The sequence below is a fragment of the Mixophyes fleayi genome, chromosome 2 (genome assembly GCF_038048845.1).
Source record: "Mixophyes fleayi isolate aMixFle1 chromosome 2, aMixFle1.hap1, whole genome shotgun sequence".
In the NCBI taxonomy this organism is placed as follows: domain Eukaryota; kingdom Metazoa; phylum Chordata; class Amphibia; order Anura; family Limnodynastidae; genus Mixophyes; species Mixophyes fleayi.
This window is the reverse complement of record NC_134403.1, coordinates 128555366-128576324: the sequence shown is the minus strand read 5'-3', so window position 1 is coordinate 128576324 and position 20959 is coordinate 128555366. Positions and strand designations below refer to the sequence as shown.

At 39.7% G+C, this 20959-nt stretch overlaps 1 protein-coding gene across 2 annotated transcripts in view; it reads right to left on the bottom strand.

The window, feature by feature from the left end:
- TPP2 (tripeptidyl peptidase 2) overlaps positions 1 to 20959 on the bottom strand; it is an 80065-nt gene that overhangs the window by 6468 nt on the left and 52638 nt on the right. The window contains exons 24-26 of one of the 2 annotated variants that reach the window (XM_075199968.1): positions 14580 to 14618; positions 11349 to 11500; positions 10844 to 10940 (exon numbers count right to left, since the gene is read on the bottom strand). In XM_075199968.1, the coding sequence (XP_075056069.1) occupies positions 10844 to 10940; positions 11349 to 11500; positions 14580 to 14618 (288 nt within the window). The remainder of the gene's footprint in view (positions 1 to 10843; positions 10941 to 11348; positions 11501 to 14579; positions 14619 to 20959) is intronic. The other variant, XM_075199969.1, reaches the window with a different exon arrangement.

Genomic DNA, 20959 nt, shown 5'->3' with positions numbered 1-20959 from the left:
ACACATAGTATGCCACAGTTGCCCCCAGAAATACATAGTATTTCACAGTTGCCCCCAGAAAACACATAATATGCCACAGTTGCCCCCAGAAACACATAATATGCCACAGTTGCCCCCAGAAACACATAATATGCCACAGTTGCCCCCAGAAACACATAATATGCCACAGTTGCCCCCAATACATTTTATGCCACAGTAATGTACCCAATATCTTTTATGCCACAGTAATGCCCCCAGAGACTCTTATGGCCTCAGAATTGCATCAAATTTTTTTTAGGACTCTAATAAATTAATAAAAAATGATATAATTTTATACTTGCCTCTTCCAGGCGTGAAACGGTCCGCAAAGGTGCTTGGGAGGAACTGCGTAGCCGGCACTGAACTGCTGCGCAAGCGCAGCAGTTCAGCTCTTCTCCGGCTGTCATTTTTAATCAATGACAGCCGGAGAAGTGCTGAACTGTTGCGCTTGCGCAGCAGTTCAGTGTCAGGGAAGGAATGACAGCCAAAGAAGAGCTGAACTGCTGCGCTTGCAGTTCAGCTCTTCTCCGGCTGTCATTCCTTCCCCGACACTGAACGGCACGTTGCCGACCCCTGCCATAGACCATTCTTTTGTTTTTTTAACAGTAAGTTTTGCACCTTTTTAAGATGAAGCTGAAATTTGCTGCCTCTGCAACTTTAAAGAGTAGATTCTCTGGAGAAAAAGCAGAAACCAAATATTTCCAGGAGAGACAATCTGATCTCTTACGTGGCATATTCAATTACGATTCAAGTCCGCGGGATCGCGCCGGAATGGGCCGCAAACTTAATCCACGGTACCGCAATAACGTGGATTTTTGTTCGCAGCCCATAGGGTTGCGTACGAAAATCTGTGTTATTACGGTACCGTAATAACGGCAATAGTGCGCACTTTCCGCGGAACCCTAATTGAATATGCCCCTTAGTCTGAGTCAGCCAGTCATCAAGCTCCTTGGAGGTCACAAGATGGTATAGGAAGGCAAGGTTTTATGCTATGAACATTTCTAAGCCTTTCCACTCACTAAATCATATGCCGTATGACTGTGGCTGCTATAGTAATGGCATGATACCTTGCATTAATAGCAGCTTTTAAAAAATGAACTACTTGATTCTTCCTACAGCTAACCAGAATGATTTATGTTAAAGAAACACACCTCATGTTTACAGGGGATTGCACCTTGATGCAAGTACATGCAGGGATTTTTTTTCCATTTATTTCAATTTGAAAGGAAACGATTTGCAGGTACCAACCACGCTATGTAGTAGGAATATCACAAACATGTGAAGCTTCGTGACTACAATTAATGCAACTGCAAATCGTGGGTAAGGTGTTTTCATGAAGACTCCCAATTATGCCTATGTACATTTCCTAAAATGTTGTTCTACGTAACAATGACAGGTTGTCATGTAGACTCCAAAGAAAAATATGCAAAGAGGGTAGTCACAGTAATGTTGTTATGGAAGGTACTGTTAAGCAGGGATTACTTACCATTGTGTTTGCAGCACCTTTCTTCTATTGATTTGCCAAAAACACATAAGTGTTTCACATTATTTCTAAGACACACAAAATCACAAATGTTCTACCTTAGTCATAAAGAGGACCTGTCACTTAAATACAGTGCGTGAACTAGTATGCAATCAATTTTGATAGTATAGGAACCAGTGACATCACTGAGGCACTGCCTGACTAATATTCACAACACCTGACATATCAAGGTGGAAAAAATTAAATTAGGATTCAAGCACTAAATTAACTAACTTAATAAAATGTCTTCACACCCCAAGGGAAGAAAACATAATACTTATAATAAAAAAGGAGAAAGTTCGGTGAGGAATATTGGCACAACGGGTGGGCTACGTGTCCCCAACTGGGAGTAGAGCGACAAGGACTTAACCGACTTGATAAGGTAGAAGGTGCCAATGACGATAGGATGGGAAAAGCGAAGCTCTGCAAAGAGGACTTTGCAGAACAGTGATCAATACAGAAGCCGGCACACAGAAAGTTATGTGACTTTCTTGGACTGTACTAATGTTAGGGGTGTTTAATGAGTAATGCAGGGAGTTTGAAAATGTACCGAGTAGAAGGGTTGTTGTAAAATGTTTTACATTGTGCGGCTCCCTGCATTACTCATTAAACCCCCCTAATAATAGTACAGTCCGAGAAAATCACGTGACTTTCTGTGTGCCGGCTTCTGTATTGATCGTGATTCTGCCAAGTCCTCTTTTCAAAGCTTCTCTGTTCCCACCCAATCGTCACTGGCACCTTCTACCTTATCAAGTCGTGTAGGTCCTTGTCGGTGTAGTGATAGTCGCGTTAGTGACTACCACTCGGCACAACAACGAGGGGGGTTGAGAGGGGGAATAAAATAGAAAAAAAACCAAAACATAAAGACAGCACTATATTCATTCTAATGAAGTAATTCTACCCTACAAACAGCTTATGTAATTAACTGTCTAGTGGTTAGCACTTCTGCCTCACAGCACTGGGGGCATGAGCTTGATTCCCGACCATGGCCTTATCTGTGTGGAGTTTGTATGTTCTCCCTGTGTTTGCGTGGGTTTCCTCCGGGTGCTCCGTTTTCCTCCCACACTCCAAAAGCATACTGGTAGGTTAATTGGCTGCTATCAAAATTCACCCTATTCTCTGTCTGTCTCCCTCTCTGAGTGTGTGTGTGTGTGTGTGTGTGTGTGTGTGTGTGTGTGTGTGTCTATATTAGGGAATTTAGACTGTAAGCTCCAATGGGGCAGGGACTGATGTGAATGAGTTCTCTGTACAGCGCTGCGGAATTAGTGGCGCTATATAAAATAAATGATGATGATACGGTAAATTTAAATATGCATACATTTTATTTAAACATTCAATGTAAATAAACATAAAACCAGTAAGTTCAGTTAAGGTTCATTTGCAAAAACATGTTTTTATGAACCTGTTTTCTCTTACCTCCACCTGGGGGACCCTGCTTACCATGGGGTTGTATGAGGGAACTTGGAGTAGGCACTCAAAATAGTTAACTTTCCTGTTGATAGGCTATATTCCCTCTACAAGCCTGTGTGAACTTCAGTGTATGTTTGAGTGCCAGAGGAGTAAGATCACTGGCGTCCTGTGCTGCAGCCATTTCCTTTTAAATATTACTTATTACCTTTTTAGAAGGTATATGCTATAGAAGTATGTGCTATAGGCAGCACATAGACACCTTATGTAGGTTTTTCAGCTTGATATACTGGAGCACAGCAGCCATGGACAAGAGGAAGCTTCTGCAGGGATGTTTCTGATAACAGCACAGAGTATGGAGACTGCTGTTACTCTGGGCCATTCAGACACTGGCGCTGCCTTCTGGCAGTGAGCACAGCGTCTGTGTGCCGGGCGCCATTTTGGAACATACCAAGTCCCTGCTGCATTGGAAAGGGCAATTGAAAAGGAACTCCCTGTTTGTTGTAACAAGTTGATATGTTCCAACCCAGGAAATACAAGGGAGGCACCTACCTACAGTGAGGGGATTGGAGAAAAGGCTGCAGTTCAGAGACAGGCTCCTCTCCTCTCCAATCATTTGAACTGGTACTTGGCCAACAGGAGGCTTAAGTACCTTTTTCTATCATTTTTTTTTACACTGTACACAGTATTGTTATAATGGATATATGTATGCTGCTTGGAGTAAATATTGTGCCACATAAATCACAATTTCTATACAATTTCTGGAACCTAGGTGTGTGTGTGTATGTGTATATATATATATATATATATATATATATATATATATATATATATATATATATATATATATATATATATACATACACATACACACACACACACACACACACACACACACATTTATATGGTTGGGAGATAATGTGGTGTATGTCATAAGTTATTTTTCTTTCCTTTTATAAAAAAAAACAAACAAAACAAAAAACAGCCCCACACCTTCTCCCAATTATACCTGGGTGTGGCTGCTACATTCTGCCTCTATTCTCTATTGCTAGACAGGTGGCACGTAATAGGGGCAAATCATTATTACCTTGTTATATATCAGACAAGGGAAAAGCTTCCCAGTGGATATATGTATGCTATTGTTTCAGAGTAAACATTGTGCCACAAACACATTTTGTACCTAGGTGCTGTGGGGTAATTCATAGACAAAACAGTATTCCCTAGAAAGATAGTTAGTTATTTTTTTATTTTTTTTTTAAGAAAAGGAAAAGAAAAAAAGTTCTCTTTTCTATTTGAGCTGTTACCTTCTGCTAGACAGGTGGCTGGTAATAGGGAGAAAGTATTACCTTGTTATATAACAGACAAGGGTAAGACACCTCGGACTAAATATTACACCTGCTTCAAATGTAAAGTAAAGCTACAGACCCAGATTAGCACTCAACTTAACTACTTTTTTTAAACTCCAATGGTAGCTTCTATGGTCACTCCAGTTAAAGCAGATCGTGCTCCCTAGGTTTACTCTGACCTACACAAAACATATACTAATTTTTTGCCCCAATAAGTTACCGAAATTGGAGAAAATTACACATACTAAACATCAAACTAAACAGGTGTAATAGGGGAACACACACAAAAAAAGGACATTTCTATATGAGCACCAATTACTTGAATATAATCTTTTTCAAATTTTCACCCAATTTAGCCTTTATATCCCTATTTAAACATACAGTGTAAAAAACACTATCAAAACACATCTAACCATCTTAAAAAATATATACAGTTCAGTCTAACATCCTAAATATTAACTAAAGTTGCTGTCGTTTAACAAACACATAGAAACGGATTTATCGTGAGTATAAAAATCCTCTTTGCTCAGATTCCATCTGGGGGACGCTGCTACCATGGGGTTGTGTGAGGGGAGTGGAATTTGGCACTTAACTAGTTAACTTGTTAATGTATCATGCTGACAAACCCCTCCCCTCTGCTACCACCCTGTAGCCTCTTAAGTCCAAGTATAAAGCCCCAAGGAAGGGGAGTAAACCGACCAGAGACCAAACAGCAGAAGAGCAGAAGGGAGGGAACACAGTGTCCCCAGATGGAATCAGAGAAACGGATTTATCGAGAGTATAAAAAATCCTCTTCTCTCTTATCCTATCTAGGGGACACTGCTACCATGGGGACATTCTAAAGCCGCCCCCTTAAGGGAGGGACAACTAGGACAGCCTGGCATGTAGAGCACTACTGCCAAAACTGGCATCTGCAGATGCAAATACATTGAATTGATACAATTTTGTAAAAGTATGGACCGAGGACCATGTGGCTGCTCTGTATAACTGGTCCGCTGAGGCCCCATTTCGCTTAGCCCAAAACACCCCCACCAAACGGGTAGAATGGGCAACAATACAATCTGGCACAGGTCGGTTAGCATTGATATAAGACTGCTTAATAGGCGACGTAAGCCATCTAGCAATCGATTGCTTGGAGGCCGGCCATTCTCGTTTTAAGGAGTCAAATAAAATAAATAAGGAATCCGTGTGGCGAATCTTTGATGTCCTATGGACATAGATTCAGAGAGCTCTCACCACATCCAGAAACTCCATATAGAGACTGTTCCTGAAGATTGTGGCTCCCCTGTGAACACCAGAACCACTATTTCTTGGTTAACATGAAAATTGGAAATCACTTTTGGCAGGGAAGTAGGAACTGTACTGAGAACCGCCCTATCATCGTGGAAAAACAAGATATGGTTCGCGACATGAGAGCATCCAACTCACAAACTACGAGCTGACGCAATAGCTAGTAGAAACGCAACCTTCCATGTTAAGAACCGTAATTCTGCAGTATAGCAGTTCAAAAGGAGGTTCTTGAAGCATATTAAGGACCAGATTGAGATCCCAGGGTGCCTTGGGCGGAATATATGGAGGTTGGATATGCAGGACTCCCTGCAGGGTCATTCCATGTCAGTTCAACTAGGGGTGTCCACCACCCATCTCAGATTTCTACGAAAAGTTTTTAGTTGAGAGGATGTCAAAACAACTACTTCTGCCAAATATCTCGACTGTCTGACAATTAGTTGATTAAAATATTGATTTTTCAATTTATTAAATAAATTTACTAATCGCGGCTTCTTTATCCAGTTTAGTTGAAGCATCATGGGTGTTTATTAAGGAATCACCACAAAATTTGGACCCCTAAGGTAACTCTTCCTCCCGAATCCAAACCAAATAACTTTATCTGCCTCATGTTTTGCATTACGGCAAAAACGCACATTTTTCCAAATGGAATGAAAAACACTAGGTTCAATAAACATTAACAATCTTATTTTTTTGGGGGGGGGTACTGTGTTTCATAGTGGAGAAAAAAAAATAATGAAATTGATGTTTGATTACCGGTGTACAGCATACATAATTTACACATATCAAAAAAGTGAACTAAACTGAGGCGATGGGATAAAACTCCCATACAGGAAACGAAAAACAGAAACTGATGGTAAGGGGATTCCTCTTAAAGAAACCAAAACTAAAACTTTCCAGAGAAGAGAGAGAGGGAGAGACACAGAAAGATAGTCAATCAGCTGCTCATCAAAAGTGCACATTTGGTAGTCTTTTAAATACGGACTGCCATATTGCCATCTACTCAAAAACCATTGGATTACATAGCTGGGACCACTTTACAGATGAAAAAAAAGTTGGGACTTTTCAGTTGTGACGAGATGCCATTAGGTCTCTGTCCATGGTCCTCCATTGTAGGACCAGAGACTGGAAGACCTCTGGACGAAGAGACCATTTCCCCTGCAGAATTGCATGCCGGCTTAGTGGTCGTGAAGGATGGTCTGGGCACCGTGTAAGGCCATATGCATGGTTTTCAGTTCCAGTATGTTGATGGGGAGAGAGGTCTCCTGAGCAGACCAGAGTCCATGAAGTCGCAAATAAAGGGCCACAGCCTCCCATCTCCGTAGGCTGGCGTCTGTGGAAACTAAGATCCAGGACCATGGGGCAAAGGACCTGCCGACTACCAAATTGTCCTGGACATCCACCATCTAAGGGATTGGATTGTCTCGCCTCTGGTGACAAGTGTATCAATTGGCACTAATTTTTTTATGCGATCTTGACCACTTCTTTAAGAGGTCCCATTGGAAGCAATGAGAGTAAAGTAAACCATAAGGGAGAGTATCGAAGGTAAACACCATCTTTCCTAGTAGGCACATGCATAAGAAGACATACGGTCTGCGGCAGGCCAGAACTCGTGTCGTAGTGTCCTGCAAGGATCGAGATTTGTCCTTTGAAAGGAATACTTTTGTTTGTTGGTATCCATTATTAGTCCCAGAAAGGTCATTCTCTGGCAAGGAGTTAACTGGGATTTGAACCAATTTATGAGCCATCCATGCATCTCCAGGATCCTGATGGTGAGCTGCAGGTGCTGATCTAGCAGGTGAGCAGAGGCAGCCTTGATTAGTAGATCGTCCAGGTATGGCACTACTTACACTCCTCTGGAATGAAGACAAGCCACCATTACTGCCATTATTTTTGTAAACACCCTTGGTGTTGTTGAGAGGCTGAATGGGAGAGCTCTGAACTGGTAGTGAGAAGGTCCCACTATGAATCTGAAAAGGGTCTGATGTGCCTTCCAGATAGGCGTCTTTGATATCTATTGACGCCCTGAACTGTTTGCTTTCAGTCCATTAATTGACCTGAGGGATTCCATTTGAAATCTGTCCGCCTGCAGGTGTAGGTTCAACGGTTTTCGGTTCAGAATAAGACGGAAAGATCCATCTGGCTTTCGGACCAAAAATATGTTGGAGAAGAAACCCTACCTTATTTGGTGTTCCGGAACTTTGTGGATGACTCCCGCAGAAAGAAGAGAGGCAACACAGAGGAGCATTGCCTGACTTCTTTGTGGGTTGCGGGGTAAGTTGGCTGCGAAAAACCAACGAGGGGCTGGACCCGACAGGACTATTATGTAACCTCTCGTCATAATTCCGAGAATAGAATGGTCCTCCGAGGACTCTGACAGTCAACCTGCCGGCTTATCCGGTAGTTTAGGAGAAAGACGATTTGTGGAGGAGGAAGACCTACCTTGGTGCGAGTTTCCACTGGTGCGAGATAGCCTGGACCTGTGTGTCTGGCTCCAAGCAGATGATCCCCCCCCCCCCCCCTTCCCTGAAAGGGCTGTCTAAATGAGTCAAACCTGGGCGTCCTAGGCATTGGTACCTTTGCATCCTGTGGCCTGGCAAATTATCCTGTCCAATTCAGGCCCAAATAGAACGCCACCTGAGTAAGGGAGAGATTCCAGAGATTTCTTTGATTCGGTCTGCATCCCAGGACCTCAGCCATAGGGTCCCCCTGGTCGCGATTGCCGTTGCAGAGACCGAGGAGGAGATGAAGGCTGCATTTTAGCCCGCCTCATATAAATATCCTGAAGCCTCCTTGAGGTGTAGGGCAAGGGGAAGCCAGTCTGAATCTTGCAGGCTCGTTGCCAACTGGTCAGTCCATCTTTCCATACCCCTGGCAACCCACGCTGATGAAAACATGCATCTAAATGAAGTGCCTGCTGCAATGTAGATGGACTTTAAGAAAGCCTCTATCTTACGGTCAGCGAGATCCTGCAGGGCGGATGTCCCTGGAACAGGGAGTGTGGTGTGGTAAGCTAAGCGTGCCACTGGTGTATCAACCCTTGTGACTTGTTCCCAACTGTTTAGATCATCTTTCTGTAAGGGGTATAGAGCAAGTTACCTTCATGGAATAACGAACCTGCGATCAGGTTGTTTTCAGGATGCTTCTGCGATTTCTTTTAGCTCCACTGATGGAGAAAAGTGGATCACCCGTCTCCTGACCTTTTTAAAGAGACTTTGATCTGTAGTTCTAGTCTTTTCTAGGTCTAGAAGACCTAATGGCTGCCGGACTGCTACCACCAAGTCGTCCATCCAGATATCAGGAAGATTCCTCTGGGTCCGTAACCTGTGCGGAATTAGAATCCTCTATAACCTCACCCTCCTCTTCTGAGGATCTCTCAGAATCAGATAGGGACAGAAATGGCTTAGCGGGTCTGTGTCACTTTTTTTGGATAAAGGTCTTGGTGCATCCAAGAAACGGTTTAACCGATCTAGTTATCTGTCAAGGATGCAGACCAAGACGGTTCTCCTGTAGGAGGGGCTTGAGAGGAGAGTACAGATGGATCCCCGCCTGTCCTAAGACAATGGACTCGATGGTCCCCGTGGTCCCGCCTGTTATAGTGGGGTCCATTGTTCCAGAGGTTGAAGGGAGAACTGCAGCAACTGCCGCAATCTCTGCTGGTTTAGAAAGTAGCTGTACCAATGTGGCAACCCCCTGCGTCAGGGCAGCCGCCCATGCTGGTGTTTGTTATGGGTGATGCATTACTCTGGGCCTGCGCTACTAGGGTAACCCCACCACAGTAAGTACAAAGCACCACCGGGTCCTGTTGTTCAATGGGTAATTTAATTTTACACTTTCAGTAAGTATAATACTTTGCACGAGGTGCTTTACCCTTTTAAAACAGTTTATAAGGAACAGAGTCACAGCAATATAATGTAATACAGGCAATCACACAAAAAATAGACAGAAGATACTAACTAATCTATGACAGAAGTCAAAAGACAGTATCCTTGTTAAGGCTATGCGTGTCAGGCAAATAAATATCTATGCAAGTAGTATTCTATATATTAAGCTATTTGCATCAATTTTGTTTTTAATACATCCCTATCTATATTATAATACATATATTATAGTGAGTATAGAAAGTAGTTTAGTGGTACTTAGCCTTCCATAAGATTAAGATGTCTGGAGCAGGAGAGGTCTATCAGCAGCTCGGCGTATTCCCCTCAGAAGTAGCTGCTGCTTTTCCCGGGCAGTTGCTTTGGTGCCCTGGGAGAGTCCAAAGTGTCTCTGCAGGCAGGGGGGGTGGGAGCTCTTTTACCTTAGCTCTCTCCATCCTGCACCTCTGCTGTCTGCCCCTCGTTTACATAGTAATGCCGGCAATGGAGATTTACTGACCTCTTCAATAAGCAGAAAATCGCTCAATCTTTATTACTGTGGCAGCTGTAAGTAATAACAAACTCCCCCCCCCCTCCTTCTCTGAGGAGGGGACATGGTACAATCCAGAATGGCAGCCTCCGGCACCATTGATTACTGATGCTCTCTACCACTTGTAGCAGCACCGATAATCTGGTAAGGATCAGTGTGACAGCGGCTTTATAAGCTGCCTGTCAGCACTGAGAAAGTGGAGAGAAAAAAAATCTACTGCTGTCAGCAAGAGCCACCCAGCATTCACTGTTTGACAGCTGCCCCTTTCGCTGAACGAGTGTGCTCTGTGTAGGACAAGTTAACTAGTTAAGTGCCAAACTCCACTCCCCTCGCACAACCTCATGGTAGCAGTGCCCCCCCAAATATGATGAAAGAGAAATGTAGATTTGTGACCAGACACTTGTTTTATAACATAAACATGTCATTAGGAAGTTTTCTTCTAGGTAATAATACAAATCATGGGTGGCTACTCCATTTTCTGCATACAGATTGTGTGATAGCTAAACAATTATGATCATATTTTATCATCAATTATATTAATATTTTCAGTTTTCTATATGGTGTGTTTATTAAAAATATATTCTTCTAGATATCCCTCTTCCACTGTGAGAATAGAAGTCTGCATCTATTATGCTCAAATAGAGAAGAAAACGCCAAGTTCATAGCATAATTGTCTGCCAGTTTTAGGTAATGGAGGGGAGGGTTACAAAAAGAGGGGGTTTCTAAAAAAAAAGAATTAAGAACACTGGGATTGGATATGAATAATAAATAATGATTGTATGTTAGTTTTTGTTACTTATGTACTACCAATTACATATTCCAAACTTCATCTACATCCCAGAAAGTCTAACTGTACCTTTTCAGAATCCAGTTGATGAAGTCTTGCAACATACAGGGGAAGATGGTTTGGAAATACTTCTTTTAATTCATTGAAGATATCACTGCTCTCAAGTCTGCAACAGTTATATGGAATGGTTTCATTATGCAAATAAATAAGCAAAATGCCTATACCAGTGAAAATGCTGTCTAAAGTATACATTGTTCTTGTGTATAAATGATAATAAAGTCCTGACCACACGCTATGATGTATACAGTGGTATGGCACCATATATTCCCAAAATGACCTTCATGCCTGATAAATCAAAATCAATTTGATAATTAACAGATATTGGTAAATAAAGGGGCCATCCTTCTGACTGCTTCTGAATACAGAACCTGCAAATTAATTTTGCTAACCAGTATTTAATGTCTGCTGTACTTGTCTGCTGTACTAGTCCCCTGTCCCAACAGTAACCTACACTAACAGATCAATGTTTGAGATTAATCCAAAAACAAGTAACACTATTAGAAGGTTCACATACTTTGACATCCACTGAATCTTTAAGTCTCGCAGAGCTTCAGCAAACTCTTCTTTCACATCCTTTTCTTTCTCAGGTTCTTTCTCCTTATCTTTGCTGCCGTTCTTTGGTTTATTTGAAGATGGTATCAAATGATAATGAACAGAAATCACATCCTACAAAGAGAACAGAGACAGTGATGATTTCTGCTTGAAGCATCATGAAAAAAAATGCATTTTGAACAAGAAAGTGGCAGTCACTATAAACCCAAGAAGCAGCTATCTGGAAAATGTAAAAAGTGGATTACTGAAATCTATGGATGCTTTGAAGGTTGTGCTTGTACGTGCATTTCAGTCATGTACCTACATTGTGGGGCATATTCAATTGTTGGCGCTATAGCCAAAATTCTGGTGGCGCGCGCACTAGTACCGTCATTACGGTAATAGTGCACGTAAATACCGGTACTTTTCTCGCTGGATTTCAGCTCGCGGCTCAAGGAGCTGCGAGCTGAAATCCAGCTTACTATTACCGTAATACTGGTAATAGTTTTTCCACTGCGGAAACCGCGGACAATTGAATATGCCCCCGTCTCAATACAGCATGGATATGTTACGTATAGTTCAATAGAAATTTATATCATATTACACGCAGTTTTTATTCACCAATGCAGAATGAACTTTTAAAAAGGTCCGAAATACATTCCAATCTACTAACAATACAACTTACAGAACACTGTGGAAAAAGCATGAATTCAGGACTTTAAGAGCAGAGCTGCAGGCTGTTATTTTATAATATTTCCACTCTTGCAGTTTTGTTATCTTTAATTATTGTAATATTTTCCTATTTTAGTTTTTGTTTTTTTAAGAGAAGTTCACCTATCCAATAAAACTGAAATGGAGTTAAATTGAAATTAACTACAGCTTAAAAAGAGTCTCCAATCCAGTGTAATATTCACTGAACAAATAATTTCTCATGTGTCCTCAGTAGTTAAACAAAAGCGTTCATGTTTGCGTATAGAGCTACTATGAAGAGAGAGTGACTAACAAATCAGTTCTTTGCAATATATAAAATAAGGTTACATTTTTTATGTGCTTCTACATCTAATCTGCAGAGCAGAAAAACATAAAAATAGTCTATATTCACTATCATTATTAAGGTTTAAAGTGTAGTGGTCACTTATATACAGTGGAGGCAGGCATTTTATAGGCTAAACCAATAATCAGAAAATTAATTCACTAGAAACAAGTGGCATCACTAGTGAATGTAGCAAAAGCAATAATAAAGTCCCACATTGTATAGCCTTAACCTAAACTAGTAATGATATTATATATGCAACCATCTTGACAAAAACAATCAAATAAAAACAGAACAACTTCTCAAGTACTTCTGTGAGTGCTGTCTTATCTAGGTCAAAAAGTGCCACAATACAGTGTAAATACAGAAGTGGATATAGGAATAGGGGTGCTTCCACTCACTTCAGATCCACTTGTAAAAACATTAAAACACAATATCTCAATTCCACTTGACATCCTCAAATATTCCAGTTCACACCTGAAATATTCCCATCAAAACTCTTCCAATATTACTCTCTTGGAGAATACCCTTTTATATTGACGATTTTTAAGAAGAAAAAAGTTTGTGCATGAGTTTTTTTAAAATCTTTTTAAAATATATTGTGTTTACGTGCCTTTCCCAAGTGGATCTAAAATTGGTGTAAGTACAAAGGGGAGTCACCGGTTATACTGTGAAAACACTAATCTTTTGGGTTTAATTGGTGTGATACACAGAGTATTAATCAAGGTTGTGGTTCAGAGACGTCAAGAGGTGAATGTGTCTAATAATATATTTTTCTTTTTTTTCCCATAAAACATGGATTTTGAGTCACAAAATTTGGATATTATCCACAAGATCCATCATAGGATGAAACTGCCAAATATGATAGATACTATTTTGCTATAATTATATAGGATTTATTAGTTTGCATAGATATTTATCCAGTCAGTTTATATTACGGTAGGAGCACCTATATTTGTATCTACTTTTATTATTTTTAACAAAGCATGCACACCTAGCAGCAGGACTATTATGATCAACTTCCCAAGTAAATCTAAAATAATCTAGATATGGCTAACCTGCAAAGCCTCAGATTTTTTTTATATATACATACACTCTATATATATTCTATTGCCATCGCCCATCCCATAACCCGTATAAGTCACCAATATATAAACATATAATTATATTGAGATTAAAGATAAAGAATGGAAACAAGTGACCGAGGAGTCCTATTTACAAAGCAATGCCGTTTCATCCAACACTATGCAATAAAAGGAATAAGTATGTAACTAGTAATCAAAAGTTTGATAGATGAAAGCAACTTGTTGTGTACAGAGGAAGTTTACTGGGCTCGTTGATGGCCAGAATTACATTTAAAACATAACCAACAGCGGTATTGTCATACCCTTTAAAACACAAACAAACGTGCTAAAACACAAAATTAATACTCTTTGGCAATGCCTACTAAATAGATCGGTGTTTATCAAGATATTAATATAATGGATTTTGTTCAGTACACCTCTCTCCTTAAAGAGCAAAGTAGTTTTAAGTAAGCTAGTACTTAAATTGCCTAATAGAAAAATAAAACAAACATGTCTCTATTAAGTCACATTTATAGAGAGTCTATGCATTACATCATTAAACCAGTGAGCCTTCACATGCACGCATTAAAAGAACTTGTGTGGGTGCAAAATGAGTTTTACAATGCAATTGCCATTATTTTACATTTTTCTACACACACAACAGAGTGTGTGTGAGAGTGTGTGTACATAGAGTCAAACAAACAAAGCATTTAAAGTGAATCTTTCACCGAAACGTTATTAAGAACTGGTTTATAGAACACAATTTGAGAAATATTTCTCATAAGTTTAGGATGACAAAAAAAAAGCCTAAAAGTAAAAACAAAAAAAAACAAACGCACTCAAAAACAAAAATGTTATGCTCTTCTTCTTTGGATATCTACTTCTGGTAGATGAAAAAAAAATAAAAACTACATTGTTTTCCATTAAGGGAACAATATTACCTAATGAATTATGATATCATCCACTCAGTTTTTTTTCCTACTACCCCCCACCCAAAGACTATAAAAGTTATTTTCCGATTTTTTTGTTCCACAAATCTGTCCTCAAATGTTTTGGTGACAGATTCAGATTAACATTATATGCAAAATTATTATATTATAGTAACTGACGTCAGTACCTTTTTAAATTTTCCTTGTCGTTTTGCTGCAGACTGCCCCTGGGAGTTAGAACAACATACTGTAAGAATTAATGCACTTTTCAAGGAATGGATAAACTTTCTCCCTCCTTTATCAAGCATGTTGAGGTACAACCAAACCTGTACTATACAAGAACTGCTTATTTTACAGAGAAAAATTTTCAATTTTTAAAGCTTAGTTATTGCGAAAGCAATATATTAATACTACAAATAAATAGCTTAGCCTGGTTGCACCTGTGTGGTTTCATGCATTCAGATTAAAACAGAGTTGCTTTAACACTAAAGCAGATCAATAAGTGTAGAAGTGCTATAAAGTGCATCAGTCTATCTGAGCAGAATGCAACCATTTTGTGGGCGGAGCCAGTATGCAGCCTATCAATTTCTAAATAATAGTTCAGTCACTGTTTTGGTTGACAGGTCTATTTTAAGAATTCTGTACATCAAAAACAGAAACTTAAACATGTGGTTTATGCCAGCAAACGAGAGCTTGAAAGCGCAGTCAGGAGATGACCACAAACATAGACCCACAGCAGTCATTTGTCTTTTGGACATGGCAGAAAATGATCCGATCGATTTGTCATTGTACCGTGTTAGTGATGGAGTTCTTAAGTGAAATAACATCCTTTATGTTAATACTAATAGATTCTGTCATGGGCAATACGATATAGTTTGTCCATTTAAACCATAAAAATAGCATATTAGAATTTGAGTCATACGAAAGGATAAATAAAACTCAAAAACAATTTCATCTATGAACAATGAAATTAAAATGCATTGTCCAATCTTACCACAGCCTGCACTGCAGATTTTTTAAATGTGATGGACTATTTCCCACCCCTTGCATGCAAATCAGCAAAAGCCCAACAATGTTGGTGGGCTAAGAAAAAAAAAAAAAAAAAAAGGCTCAAATAGAAATTGAAAGCATGACTATTGGTACATCATCATCATGTATCTATGCAGGGCTCCACCAATCCATACAGACCATTTTTAGACTACAAGCTAATCCACCAAGCATATCTTGTGAATCCCAGAACAGTATTCTTCTGGTATCAGGTTTTATTTTAGATATTCTATCCAAATCTGAATTTTTAATTTTGAGTGGCATTGTCCTTTAAAATACACAGTTCCTTCATTTGTCAGCCAGGAAAAGCGTTAAACTCGCACACATTTTAGACTTTTCAGTCCCACTAAAGTTACATTTATTACTTAATTTTAATCAGCTATCCTCAAACAATTTTTGCAGGATCCCTATTAAGGTAATTTCAACCTGTAGGATAACATTTCATCCCCCTTTTTCCACTCCCCCCTAACTCTAGCTCTGGCCGTCATTACGGTAATAGTGTGCTTAAATACCGTTATTACGGTACTTTTCACGCTGGATTTCAGCTCGCGGCTCAGGGAGCTGCGAGCTGAATTCCAGCTTAGTATTACTGTAATAACGGTAATACTTTTTCCGCTGCGAAAAACGGGAACAATTGAATATACTCCAACATGCGTTTTAAAAATATTAAGGTGTTCTTGAGTGCACAATCAAAAAGCTAGTACTTTCTATATCTTCATGTGTCTTCTTCCAGAACCCCAGGACTGAAAAGCCCTGTATATGGGTTCCCCAGACCCTCACCCTGGCATCTGTTTTTAAAAGTACCCGGTTCTGGATTGACTAGAGTTCTCAGTTTTTCCACAGTTCCGGTCCTTTCTTTACCTCCTTTGTGACCTCAATTTATCTAATATACTGCTTTAGGTCTAACAGTTCTACTGGGCCAGGTGCGGTCATCAACCCTATCAGGGACAGAGGTTTGGTTCTGTTTTTGTATTCATGAAACCTCCCAAATGTTCTTGTACTCGTCTCAGTCAAAAGTTAAAATCATTTGGCCAAAGGAATAAGGTCACAAAACGTCAGTAAACATTAGTCTGTGCTGGGAACACATCCTAATTTGCCTCGATTACCCAGCCCAGCCTTGGCTGCCTTCAGGTTATGGAGAAAAAAAATACTATTTCCACACGCATGAGCAAGTTGTCAAGGTATCTGACAATCATAGCCGCCTTCTTTATCATCAGGATCCCAACTGGACATTACTTTGTGAAGATCCTGGAAGCTGACGCTACTCCAAAATGTACGTTTGTATAGCAGAAATGATGAGTATGCCTCAAATAGATCTTTATTAGATTTGAATTTGAAACACGTTTATTGTAAAGGGAATGGTTTCATTTTAGGTTTCCTATAGCGAATAGACCAGAGTTCAAAATGATGGGTTTCTAGACTAAAAAGAGAGAATGTTTTTTCCCTCCCCTTTGCTGGGAATTTGAACTATAATGTGCGGTTGCTTTAACACCCAAATGCCCTGATTATTCCAGGGTTACAAGAAGCCTGGATGTTGAGCAGCAGAAGTGCTCCAACTTGTAACCTTTCCAGATTAAATTCACAGACCATCTGCCATTATTCTGCCAAAGATCCAAGTCTTCATCTTTCCCAACCTCTGATGTCATTGTGATTTATAAGCAGCTCAAGTGAAAGTCACCTCTCCCTTTTGTGAAAACCATCATTTTCTGTTTGCAGCTCTAAAGTCTCTTTGGGAATAAAAGGATTATCTGTTTTCAAATTGTTTCTTTCCTTTCTACTTAAAAAAATGTCTTAGATGGGATAAATGGTTTTCAATATCTTACCCAGACATGGTTGAAACAGAAACTCACCAATTATTAATTAAGACTGTGGTTCTGACCACCACAACTGATTCCACAAAGGAGTTATAATAATAATAATAATGCTTTCGTTACTTTTCCAAAACAATCTTAAAAAAAATAAAATTGTTCTCTCGGGTGTCTGTTTTTAAATGATCAACTTTCACTTCTGTCTGTTCTTCCTATGGTCTGTGGGAAAACTAGGCTTTGCTGCTCACTTCCACCCTTATCCCATTTTGCAAGATTCAAGGATACATCAAATCCAGACTCCCAGCCCAAGTGAGCTGTGTAACCCAAATCCTGCTTGTGTTTCTAGGTTGCAGACACCTCCCTTTATGGGAATAAATGATGGGTTTACCCTGCCTCTTCCCCTAGTACTCATCAGGCCCAGAGAAGCAACAGTAGGCAGAGAAACTCCTACCCATCATCTGGTACTCCATAAAATACAAATCTTCAAACTCTCTGGTATTGCCTGTTCCCTTTGGGAATACACAGAAGACGTGGGAGGGGGATTTTTTTTTACTACTTTCTTTTTCAGTCCATATGAAGTGGGAGAGAACATCCTTTGTGTGATAATGGTGTAGGAATGTACTCAAAAAAAGTACATAAAAAGTGCAGGTGCAAAAAAACTATAGGTAAACATGCCCGGGACTAAAAATAATCAACCAAGTGTATAGTGGTTTCGTGAAGGAAACAAAATACTAGAAAAAGAAATTAATGTGATCTGGATCAGAACTTAATACAAGCGGCACAAACAAAAATAAAAATAAATAACAAAAACAGATTGGGAAATCTGCTGGCCCCAAAAGCCTTGCCAAGGACTTCTTGGAGGGAGAATAGGGTTTAGAAGGGTTAAAAGGCACCTTCCTATTTCTGTCAAGTACCCTCCCACCTGTAAGTGACACTTAACCCACGGTGAGTTTTTGTCCACGGTAAATGAGAGAATGAGGTTTGTGAGAAGGCACAAACAAAAAGGTACTACTCAGTGAACATACTCGTTCAGGCCCTGATGCACTGCACTTATCTGAACCCATTGGTACAGCTCCACACTTCTCCTGCCTCTAGCAATCAGTGGTGGATAATGGTATAACATCACATGCCCTTGACTCCTAGGAAGATTTCCAATTAAAGAATAAAAATAGAAAATATCTAAAAAAAAAAAAAAGCAGTTAAATGAATGTCCAATTGGCCCTTTAAAACAGACTAGGGGAGTTCAGTTCTACCTACACATAGATATTTATAACTTTTCCCCCTTCATTAGTGTAACCAGATACTCTACCCGAGTGCTTAAGAGACCTATGTCCAGTTTGGCCAAATTTGTGTAGCCAGATCAAAAAGATAATGCTATTCAGCACTCGGGATCCCAAGGGGCACACATTGTTGCATCAAAATCATTGTCCAACTGCTTGCCCACTAGTCCCAGTTATCATCTGACTCGAGTTAGGTGTTGAGTCCAAAAAGACCTTAGATCACAGTAGAGCATATTTTGTGGCTTTTATAAATTTATTTAATTTACATTTTCGTATCTCATCATATATGGGAACCTTTAATTTATAAACATTGTGTTCTAGTGAAAGAACATTAACATGACTGTCCCTATGCACTACCCCAGAAAGGATGAATAGATTTAAAAAGGCAGATGTTAAGCTAAATATTTTTGTCTTTGTATACAAGAAATATATAGATTAATAAAGTGATAAAAGCCAGTTACAGCTTAGAAGCCCCAGAAAGAGAAATACACTGAATTCCTTGTGTAATTTTCTGTATTTCATTGCAGATAGACAATTTAGTTGCATAGTTTAGCAAGACTACCAACAACATTGCCATATCCAGTCTTTACATTTTAAATAGGTACCCCAACCTTTTAATTGATATTGCCAGGAAGAACACACAATATATTTTTGGAGACTTTAATAAGATAAAAGCAAACAGCTGGCATTATAAAAATGTAATTATTTCCCTAGTATATGTACTGTATACTCCCTACATGTGTAATGAAGACTTTGATTATGGATAATTACCTGCTTCCAAACTGATTCACTAGCTTTGTTTATATTAAATTCTAAATATACCATTGTAGCACTAAAAATTTCTTTGAATAGGACAATGTATTGCTGGACACCAAGACATTCTCCTTGTGTTCAGTCTGCTGTTTAGTTGCTGTTTCAGATGTTAAAGGAAAAATTTTATGTATACTTTTGTGTTATCAGTTTGCTTGTTTTGAGCCACAGGCTGTATTCGATTTCTTGATTTACATAATGTAGGATTTATATGGTCTGCGTTTAAAGGGCTCAGACTGGCTGACAGGAGAACAAAACACATGACTACAAATTCTGCAATACCAGCAGCAATGTCAGTATGTATGGCCCCAACAGGAGCCCAATGTCCGTTAATTCCATCACAAATAAATTATTGTTGAGCATGTTGATTGTGCCAAACAGCCAGATACCGGCCACTTGGATGTGTCCCCCAATCAGACATGAATCCTGTAACTCTTGTGTTATATTATACCCAGAATTTCCTTCTGTGATTATTTTTAAGTAGATCAGAAAAATAGGATTTCTATAGACTTGTGTAAAATCCATTTCTCCTAGACCATTGGGGGTCACCACGGACACTGGGGGTATAGAGTAGGGACAGGGCGAACAGGCACTTATATAAAAAAAACAAAAAAAAAAAAAAAACCTCTGTTAACTAGCCCTAGCTCCTCCATCTCTATACCCCACTTCCTGTTTCCTCAGTTTATGTTTATCCAAGCCCACAGAAAGTGGAGCGAGCAAGAAAAATAAAAATAAAAAAAAAAATGGAAAAAAAACAAACAAACAAACAAAAAACCCTTCTCTTAATTAAAAATAAATGTCAAACATTAGGAGAAATCCAAAGCGTCCAGGGTGGGTGCCCAGTGTCCCTCAATGGACTAGGAGAAACAGATTTTACGTATTAAAATCCTATTTTCTCTGGCCTCATTTGGATGAGATAACGTGGACATCTCAAAGCCGCATCACGGGTGGGAACGCTCAGAAGAAACAGCACAAAGCACATTTTTTCCAAAACCTGCATCCCTGGATGCAAACACATTAGACCTGTAAAACCGAGTGAATGTGTGCACAGTTCATGTGGCTGCCAGACAGCTGCTCAGTAGAGGAAGCATTGCATGCCACCCAGGAAGCACTCGCTAAACTCGTGGAGTAAGCCCAAAGATTTTCTGAAACATGCTTGCCAGCCCCACTATCAGCCCAATGGGCTGCAGCTGTAACCGCCAAGCAATAGTCACCTTGGAAGCTGGCCAGCCTCTCTTGGGTGCATCACATAGGACCAGAAGATTCTCAGTCTTGCGCACACCCCTACACATATAAGTATGCAAAGCCCGGATCACATCAAGAGAACAAATCGAAACTTAGTCCGCCGAAGACAGAGAAGTAGTCAGGGCAGGAATGACGATGTCCGCATTCAAGTGATATCTAGACAACACTTAAGGAAAGAATGAAGGCTTGGTGCGAAGAACAGCCTTATCCTCATGACAAACATGAGGAGGAGACTTGCAGCATTATCTTGCAAGCTCTGAAACTTTTCTTGCCATAGAGATAGCAAAAAGGAAGACACTTTTGAAGGTCAGAAATTTGAAATCAATTGTATCCAAAAGGTTCAAAAGAAAGCATTCAACAACAAAATTTAAGTCCCAA